Below are 10602 nucleotides of genomic sequence, written 5' to 3' on the forward strand. Positions count from 1 at the left end.
AGATCCTGTAGCTACTTAAAATAGTAGTTTCTTCTCCTTTATCTCCACTAAACATTCCATGTGATTTCTTTAGCAGCACAATGAGTTGGATCATTTCACTTACCTATCTGAAAACTAACTCTACCACAAAACCACATTTATTTTGTAAAAATATATTGATGCTGTGGATTAAGTAACTCAGTGTTATTTGAGAAACTAGCATTTTCATTTTAAATAAAAATCAAAATTCTTTTTATCCTTTGTCTGTATTTTAAGACTGCTTGAGATTATTGTGTAGAAATGACTTAAAATATCCCACTATATCTCTCCACCTTTTATAAATAATTAAAATATTCAAGAAATTTTATTTATGCTTTGCATACAAAGTTACAACACTCGATTGTCAACTAAAGGAAAATACCACTGTTAAGTATGAGAGGTTGCTTACATTTTATTCTTCTACTCTTATTCTCAAAAATTTTTTTTTGATCTTCTAAAGGAAAAGTCACCAGAGCAGTTTATTCGAATGGCACAAACTCTGCCTCCACTGGGAGAAAGCTTCTTGAAATCTTCATTGCCTGTGACTAGTAACACTAGCCCACTCTTATTTTCTGCAACAAGTCTTCCTAAAGCTGAACCTGTGAAGGATAGAGACCATGACAAAGGTGAAGTGTCCCCACATTTTGTTGCCGTTTTCTAAGAATTATGTAGTTTGGCTCTCATCATTCATAAACAAATGCTCCATTTGAACATGAAAGAAGATTTAAGTTCAGTCTTACCTCAAGAGGGTCTGGCAGAATACAGACATGAAAGTTGAGAAAAGCATACAAGAAGTTGCCTCACACTTAGTTCACGTTTGGAAAATGTGCTTAAAGAATTAGAGGAGGGTTGAGTGAAAGAAAAACAACTTCTGAATTGTACCTGAGGTTCCTCAAACCTGTAGAAATATGACTTCACCAAAATGCTGTAAGATTAGTAACCACTTACCACTTTCTCCATTTTCACAAAAAAAAAAAAAAAAAAAAAGAATTACAGAAAAAATTTATTAGGAACAGTAGTAAAGACACAGGAAGGCCTAAAAGAGACTTTGGATAAGAAAAGAGGTCTACTAATTGTTATAGGAGCTTTCTTCTTCACTTGGAAATGCGAAAGTACTCTTCACTCTCTCTTATCTAAGATAATAAGGATTTGCAATATTCTAGCTACTGCAAAAGCCTGGATAACAATGATACTGATACAGTGCTGGACTTTTGCACAGATTCTCTAGAGCAGTTCTGGACTTCATCTGGGTTCCTGGGCATGTGTGATTTCCTGGGAAGAGCAGTGCTGAAGAGTGCAGAATGCAGTGCTTCTGTGCAAAAGTTAGCTCAGATTTATTGGACAGTCAAATTCAATATGAAAGTAATTAATTCAGTTAAAATTAAGATGATTATTTGTAAAGCTGCCAGCATGTCTATTAGCATTTCTGGTTCCAGGAAAGCAATGCAGTGAAATTTGAATTCCCTTTAGAGTCTTCTGAGGCCTAAAACCTCAGGTTTTGTGCCATATGAAACTGGTCATATATCTGATGAAGTTGAGGTGCACCTGAAAATGATGTAGGTACATTTTTATGATGCTGCATTGGAGTTAAACTCACTGCCTCTCCATCCATTACACAGATAATGTGCAATGTAGATAATATGACTGCAGCTCATTTAGTCTAATTGGTACACTATTATTAAAGAGATTATCCAAAAGAAGCTTTGTCCCATGTAATATTTATGCTTTGAAAGCCTGCAAAAATGGTCGGAGATCTACAGTGCACTGAGGCCAGATTGCTGAGCTAATGTTAATACTGATGAAAAGGAGGTGGAAGTGTTTCTGCTGTGTCTTAGGCTGGGGGAATGAAGAATCTCAGGACTTCAGTCCTATGTCAGTAAAATAGATATAATCTCTGTTTTACAAGAGTGGGGTGTTCTGTTTGCTATATATTGCTTGTTCCTATGGTATTTGCTTACTTCCCCCTATTTTACCTTAAAGAAAAGAATCATCAAAAAGATAAACCTGGTGAAGGCTCTGGAGAAGAAGATTCAGATAATGAAAATAATGACAGAAACCTTGGAGATACAACTGACATCCTAAATATGGTAATATATTCCACTAATGAATCTGTGATTCAATCGTTTTTATGCAGGGGAAGAACAAAGCAGCTAAATCATGTTTCAAGATCTAGTACAGAACTCCTGGCTAGCCCAGAACGTCATATGTGGCATCAGGAAGTACTGACATACTGTTAAATGAGCATGCATTTCACATCATCATTATCCAATGCTAAAATTTGTTTTCATTTTCCAAGTAATGTTGTAATATGAGATTGAAGCAGTCCAAGTAGTGCAGCCCCTCCCCACACTTTAGCTCTGGATATCAGAAAGAAAAGGAGAAGGATGCTGGATACCACATGGTGATCTCTATCTCTGACCTTCCTCATCTTGATGATTTCCAAGAGAGAGGACTGCAGGAAATGAAGCAGAGAGCTGTCTTTTCCTGTTCCAAGAAGAGCTTTTTTAGTACAGGTGGATCATATTAAAGGGAAGACCAAAATGCAGACATTTTGATTATTTGGTGATCTCCAAGCATGTTCCTGCATATTTCCCTTATTTAAAAAATATGTTCACCTTATCACTTCTACACCTTTTCAAAACATTTTGTTCTCTTGGCAGATAGGGCATGTCCTGGCCTTAATGCAGTGCACTGGAAAGAGTGTTAGTTTTTCTCTTTTTTTTTTTAACTTCAATGGAATGGAAAAAAAATGAGCAATTCACTGTGGACTCAGCTCAGGATATGTTGTCAGTTATGCTGGAGAGATTGCACATTTTACAGGAATTATTACTTGTTTGTACTTAACAGTACTTAGTAATTTAACAATCTGTGCATACCATTTATTTAACAGTTATAAAACTTTATATTCATTTACAAGAAAAAAAATGTTTTCCGATATGATGCATAACATGGCCTTCATTATTTATAACATATTGCACACTTTTTGTGCTAGACTTCCTTCTCCTTTTTGTTTTTGTACCCATTGTGAATCAATTTTAAAACATTTATCAGAATGAAACAGTAAATTTGAAAAATTCTGTCAGGCAAACTTGGTCTTCTTGAATCTGAATGAAAATAATCTGTTACAGCATAGTTGTTTCAATTTTTCTGAACTGTGGCAACATACATCTTATTGACCAGTGTGACAAGAGGAGGAAAAACCTTTAATATCATATTGACAATAAAAATTCTTGAGAGTCAGAAACCAGAACTGTCCATGCTCACTGTGTTGAAAAAGAATATGGTGGTTAAACCATAAGTAGTTAATAAACAGCAGCAGAAAACATTATCTTCTCATTTGGAGTATATGGGAAGGGATGACCAAAATCTCACTATATTTGCCCACCTAGTGGTATCCTTCTACATTGTCTTGCCTTTTGATTTTTTTTTTTTGCTTTATATAGAAGAGATAAAGATAGTAGATTTCAATGAAAATTTCTGCTGTATAATGTTCCTTTGAACATGTTCTTTCAAGGCTGTGGTGTCAAACTGGATGTTAAGTTGAAGGTTGTGATGATAAGGGAATAAGGTGTTATATTTGTAGCCACAACTTCACGGTGAGTGGAAGGTGGATCTAAAATGTTCTGGTGAGCTGTAAGAGGGGGCATGTAGCTTTCAGTCTCTACAGACAGTTTAGATGTTGACATCTAAGCTGGTTACCACTCTCTGTCTTTATAAAGAATAAATGAGGGAGTGGAAGTGAAATAGGTGAGTTGAGTGATCATACAGGTTTGTCTCAACCTGACTGTGCAATAGTATTAAAATGTTCATATAATAGCTCTGTTTAGTAGAACTGGGCTCTGATGTTGCTTTCCCTATTAGTTATATTTATTTTTTTAATAGAGATCTTATTCTTTGCAGACACATGCAATGAAATTGAATCCCAGTGACCAGTCCTTAAGATTATCACCACTCCAAAAGCAAAAGGTACTGTAACTAATTATATATATCCACGTTTACGTATGCTGATGTTTAGAAGATCTGTAATTTTTGTATTATGCATGTACTTATTGTTTTGCTTTGAGTTTTAAAAAAGCTAGGCAAATTTTATAGGCCTCCTCTTGATAATTTTCTGAATATCCGTGAGGTAAAATTCTAAGAAGCTGACAGAACTCAGAGAGAATTTGTGCATGCACATAGAACTCCTCATATCCAGCATAGTTTGAGATGAGAGTATGTAATACTTTACGGGTTTAAGGAACAAAAGACTGTCATACACACATTGTAACTTATGCTGATAACATACATTTCTACTGGTTTGTTGATATTAAAATATTTTAACTGACTTTTGGGACACAATGTAGGTAAAGATTTTATTTACAGAAATTCACCATGGAGTATATTTAAAGGAGCAATAATACTGGTTTTAATTATGAAACTAAAATACTTCTGTATTATCTTTCTATTTCACTCCTAAAGTGATCCCAGCATTTCAACATTTTGGTATATTTCATTATAATTTTATTTTATACTTTAAAAATTATTTTGCAGAATATGTTTAATAAGTGTAAAATTTAAAGCAGAAAGACAACAGATTTTCAGACTTATTAGAAAAAGCATAACAGTGAGTGCATCAGAAGATTTCCCAAGGGGAAAGGTGGAGGAAGGTGTAAGACAACCGTAGTTCTTTCCTTGCGTTCACACAGGCTCACACATTGCACGCGCTCTAGCTTATGGGACATGATACCGGCTGCACAGTTCTTCCTGCATTCACTTTGTGTGCTTGGATAGTGAAAAAGGAGTAGTGCATCTATCATCAACAGAATGTTACATTCTTCTAATATGTGCACTTGTAAATTCATTTCATGTGAAAGACTCTACCTTTTATGCTTTTAGTCCCCTCATACAAATTGTTTCTTTTCTTGTTCAGATGTTTTTGTAACCTTTTTTCTTTTGCTGTCATTTGTCCTTAATGCTTTCCTTCTTTCTTTTTAATTTTCTGCTTCTCATGTGGAATAGAAGAACAATAAAAATGTGAAACTGAAAAGAGATGGTAAGGGTGGGCTGAAAAACAAGGATTCTGGTTTCATGAAGATGGGTGCAAAATTAGATTCTGGCTCTTTACAAAAGCAGTCTCCACTTTCAGAATCACCAGGACAAGATTTAGAAAAAAGTAGTGCCTTTGTAGGGAAGTCTGTGGCCAAAAAAAATACAATGAAAGGTAAATCTGAGCATGCAAGAAGTGTTAGTACTTTGAAAAGGGGTGTTCAACAAATTACTAGGGACAAATTAGCGAAAAGGGAAAAAGAATATGTGGAAAATCCTGAATTTGTCAGAGAGGAAGTAACTTATAATCTTCCCACTGAAAAACAAATTCTGACTGAAAAAACAAATTCTTCCAATAAAAAATCAAAAGCTGTTAAGTCTAAGCAATCCCTTAAAATAGATGTACTTCCTTCTGCAGCCAGGGATCTGCCCCAGACTGATTCATTAATTGTACAAAAATACAATCCTGTTAAAAAGCAAGGAAGTCAAGAAGCACTAGAAAGTCAAAACAAAATAAAGGATGTTGTTGAAAAATCTGATAAATGTGAAAGAATATGCATCAGAGGAGAAGAAAGTAGTGAAGAGCAGAGGGGTTTTAAAAAAAAGGATCAGTTTTTAAAACAACTAGCTGTAACTATGTCATCATCTTCATCTGAGGAAAGTAGTAATGATCTTGCAAAATACGTACATAAGAGTAGGGAAAAAGAAGAGGACTACTATGAAGACAGAGAGATCCAGAAGGCAATGAAAACAGGAGAAAATGTGAGAGATTTGGACACAGAAAAAGAAGACAGTGAGATTGAGGAGATGCAAGCTACAAACAACGAGAAAGAGTATGTAGAAGAGACTGATATAAAAAGTCTGAATGAGGAAGAAACAAACTCTGAAGCTAAATCTGATGAAGACAAGCAGTTAGAAATTAAGAACGAGGAGAAATCTAATCAAGAGCAGGAGAGTGAAGGCAGTGAAGAGGGTGAAAGTGAAAAAGAAAAACTAGATGAAACAGTTGACGGTGATGGTGAACTAGGGGAGGAAGAAGAAGAGAGTGAGGTTAAAAAAGATAGAGGTGAAGTTTCAGCAGAAAGAGATGAAGACAAAGAGGAAAAAGATAATAAGGAAGAAAATGAAGGAGAGGAATCACAGGCTGAAAGAGACAGTGAGAACGAGGGTGCAGAAGAGATTAATCAGGAAGATGGCAAAGAGCAAGGAGATGAGGAAGGCAGGTTGATGGAGGAAGAAATGCAGAGTGAGGGAGAAGACAAGGATATGGAGGAGGAGGAGTATGCAAAAGAGGAAGACATTGAAAAAGAAAAGGAGGAACAGGTTAAAAGTGAGGGAAGAGATGAGAGTGAGGAAGGAGGTGAAGATAGAGACGGGGAGGAAGAAGAAGAGGTAGAGGCAGAAGAGGAAGGAGAAGATGAAAAGGAAAATGAAGAAGAAAACAAAGAAAGGGAGAATGAAAAAGACAAGGAGGGTGAAGAGGAGTTAGAAGAATCATTGGCAAGGAGGGAAGAAGAAGAGGTATCCGAAGAAGAATGGGAAGAGGAAGATGCAAATAGGTGGACTAAGGAGTTGGGGGAGGATGGAGTGGAAGAAGAAGGAGAAGAGGGGGAAGATGAAGTGGAAGAGGAAAGAGAAGATGAGGAGGAGGAAGAGGAACGAGCAGAGGCTGAAGCAAAAGGGGAGGAGGGGGAAGAAGATGAAAACAAGGAGGAAGAGGAGTGGGAAAATGAAGAAGAGGAAGAAGATGAAGAGGGAGAAGGGGTGGAAGAAGATGAGGGAGAAAGGGAGGAAAGAGAAGAGGGAGAAGAGGGAATGGAAGAAGGAGAGGGAGAAGAGGGAATGGAAGAAGGAGAGGGAGAAGAGGGACTGGAAGAAGGAGAAGAGGGAGTGGAGAAAGAAGAGGGAGAGGAGGAAGAGGGAGAGGAGGAAGAGGGAGGGGAGGAAGAAGAGGAAGAGGGAGGGGAGGAAGAAGAAGGGGAAGAGGGAGAAGAAGAAAAAGAGGAAGAGGGAGAAGAGGAACAAGAAGGGGAAGAGGGAGAGGGGGAAGAAGGCGAAGAGGAGGAAGGGGATGTGGGAGAGGAGGAAGAAGAGGATGAGGGAGAGGAGGAAGAAGAGGATGAGGGAGAGGAGGAAGAAGAGGATGAGGGAGAGGAGGAAGAAGGAGAGGAAGAGAAAAAAGCAAAATGTAAAAGAAAAAATGATAGTAATAAGCTTCCACAAAAGAAAAGCAAAACCACAAAGGCAGGGAAGACAGAAAGTGCTGCTTTACCAAACAGCTCTAAACAGAAAATGAAGTCCAAACAGCATGTAGTAAATGGTTTACATAATTCAGAACAGTTTTGGAACAATGTGCTACCTCATTATTTAACACTAAAGTAGCATAGATTACTGGAGATGCATTTTAAGCCTATTCAGGAAACTTTGGAACTATGGCAGATTGATTTTTATTACTTAAAAAAATCTAATGTAGTCAAATTATATTATTATACATATACTTTAAGTGCCAATTTGGGAAGCTTTTATGAGAGAAATAATGTAAATTGTTGATACAGTCATTTGCACAATCACTTTTCTCAGGTATGACACAGATTTAAAAAAATAATTGCTGAGGAGGCAAAATGTGTTTGCCTCAATTAAATTATAATGTCATGCTGACAACATGAATTATACATTGTAACAGTGTTATCTTCTTTGCCTTTGAATCAGATTTCTTAAGGTAATGCATCTGTTTTAGTTGCAGGATAGCTTACTTGTTAATGTGCCTTACACGAGAGGAGTGTCAGTAAATCATCAAAGATACGTATTTTTAAATTTTGGTATCACTGTGTATTCATTCTCTGTAGTTTCCTTCTGTTCATATATTGATAAAATGTTTGAGTACTCAGCGTAAATTAAAGAAAGGACAAGTTGCCAAATTTACATGAGTCTGTAGATGAGACGTAAATGGCAATACAAGCCTGGGTAAATGGTGGCCTGGGCTTTTTTGAAGGCCTTAAGGTTGACTTCTTATTTTGGTGTCAGCACACAATTGTCTGCAAAAAGACAAATACAAGTCTCAGAATCTGACGTAGATTATATTAGAATCAGAATGCATCTGTTCAGGGATAATTTTTGACTATCACATTTGGTGATTAGACATAATTAAGAATTTGGAAATACACATGTGTAAAACATTATTTACTTGTGTATACTGTGCAATAAGCAAAAGATTAAATATCTGCCTACAAAAGACTAGATTACATTAGTCATCTAACTCTAAGGTTCTCAAGGAGGGGAATATACTTTGTTGCAGTGTGAAGTGTATATATGTTTTCAGGATCAGAGCCTAAGCTTCTCTTCATTGGAGGAGATTTGTGTTTTTCCCTCCTAAAAATCACATCTGTGATCTCCAAAAAGAGGATGATGTAATAAACCAAGAAGCCAGATGGAATAGTACAGAAAATGGCATGAAAGTCTGAATTCTTTTTGGAAAAGACGAAGTATGTTAATACTTCTGGAGTTTCCCTAAAATATGCAAACAAATCTTGCAAATTATTTTTGTGACTTTGTAAGATATTGCATTAGTGTTTCAACTATTAGTGGTCGAACTGGCAAAAGAAGGGATAGGCACTCGTCATACAGCATTATTACTTAAATACTGTGGGTGGTCTGAGAAATTTTTGTAAACAGATCTCACTATTGACATTCTCTAGAAAAATAGCTATTTAAATCCTATTTGAAAATGAGGACAGGAGAAAAAAGGAATCAAAATGAATAAATGTCATTCAATAAAAATGTTAATAGATTAAATGTTAATGAGATTATGAAACATTTTTAATGTTGTTTTGTAAGATACTGGCATTAAACTATCTTTGACACAATGTCTCCAGAATTTATTTTTAAAAAGGCTGTAGTAGATTAATAGTTTGCCAGTAGATTCTAGTCCAGTTTGATCCTTCTTACCTCAGTCACCCCTTCCATATACCGCATTTGAAGGTAAGATCACTTTCAGTCATGTGCTGTATGCCCTAACTGTAGCAAAAAGTTAGTCCAGTGATTGTATTTTGTCCCTGTGAAATTTATTTCAAGCTTTGGGATTTTGTGGAATACGTTGTCTTGACATCAGCATCATAAGTCTTTGGAGAAGGGTAAGTATCCTCATATTCTGATAGAGTGCAATATTTTAACAGTTAAATGCACTTCCCAAAAAGCCAGCTGTCTCTAACAACAGAGTCCTCGGTTATTTAGCAGAAGTGCTGCGTTATCACTGAACTGCTGTGAAAATACTTGGTTTTGAAACTAAGTGGAACTAAGCTGTGCTATTTTGTCTTTCTTAGGAAAGATTAGGATGTTACTGTGATTAAACTTAGAGTAATATTGAAAAGTATTTTTATAGGCCTAAAACTGTGTTTCTTGGATATGACATCTATTTATTTGTGATTCTAAAATTCAGCTTTGGAAGAAAATTGTGCTGTGAAAAAAATCTGTTATTTCTTATGAAAAATATTTGCTAGAGAGAGGGGAGAAAAGGGAGAGCACTTTGAAGCAAGCAATTTCCAATTCTGCATAGGAATGGCTCTTCATTTACTATTTGGCTGTAGCTTTTAATCTAAATCCTTAGGCAAATGGGGACAATTTGTTGTTCCTCTCTTAACATGTGCTGATAGCATAAGGCTTCCCAAGAGAGTAAAGGAAGCCAAGTTACGGGCATCTCCTCGTCTTTGTTTTGTCTGGATAAAAATTCATTGACTTGAGAACCAATTTTATATTGTTTTGTGGATCGTTCCTGTGGTAAGGGAAAAGCAGAGCATTACTCCAGCACTTCTAAGGGTTTTCCACAGAATAGTTACATAAATTGTGCACTGTGCCAATGTTTCTGGGCTTTGGGGGGACTCTGGAAATCCATTAGCATAATGAGTGGAATTTTATTTAGTTTGACTCATACTGGTTTATAAAGTTTGGTACTTGTGGTTTTGTGGAAATTCAGTATGTCCTTGGTATTTATTATGGAATACAAAAAGATTTATGTGCAGTACTTAAGCAACATGGCAGAAGTACTCCTGAACTAGTTTTTAGTAGAGAAAAAATATCCTTCAATAGAGAAACAACAGACAACTGCTCAGACCAAAGGTCTATCTAGTCCAGTACCTTTTTTCTACCAGTGGCTATGGGTCAATGCCTGGCAAAAAAAAAACCAAGAATAGAGCAAACATGTAGTGCTACTTCTCCTGTGTATTACACATTCAGTATACCGAATATATTCAGTATATTCAATAATCTGAATATATTCAGTATATTCCGTAATCTATGGTTCAGAAGATGTATCTATTGTATTTAATAGCCATTTTTTCCCCATTAATTTCTTTCAGTCAGTTTTTAACCTGTTTAGCATCCAGTACGTGTTTTGGCAAACAATTCTTAGATTACTTTACATGTCATTTGAAGAAGTAACTCCTTTTTATTGTCTTGAATCTGTTTTTTGGTACCTTCATTTGATGTCTCTGTATTCTTGCATTAGAAAAAACAGCATTTATTCCCTCTTCATGATTTATTCCCTCATGATTGTCACATGGAAAA

The 10602-nt window shown here is 36.0% G+C and overlaps 1 protein-coding gene across 1 annotated transcript in view; it reads left to right on the top strand.

Annotated features, from left to right (window-relative positions):
- Positions 1-7425, top strand: part of RPGR (retinitis pigmentosa GTPase regulator) — a 41850-nt gene extending 34425 nt beyond the window's left edge. The window contains exons 11-14 of the mRNA XM_087758940.1: positions 479-644; positions 1999-2105; positions 3919-3984; positions 5017-7425. Coding sequence (XP_087615066.1) covers positions 479-644; positions 1999-2105; positions 3919-3984; positions 5017-7425 — 2748 coding nt within the window. The remainder of the gene's footprint in view (positions 1-478; positions 645-1998; positions 2106-3918; positions 3985-5016) is intronic.
- Positions 7426-10602: the final 3177 nt, after the last annotated feature.

Source organism: Nipponia nippon, unplaced genomic scaffold (assembly GCF_047370975.1).
Source record: "Nipponia nippon isolate SJK-2023a ecotype South Korea unplaced genomic scaffold, ASM4737097v1 scaffold_2, whole genome shotgun sequence".
NCBI lineage: Eukaryota > Metazoa > Chordata > Aves > Pelecaniformes > Threskiornithidae > Nipponia > Nipponia nippon.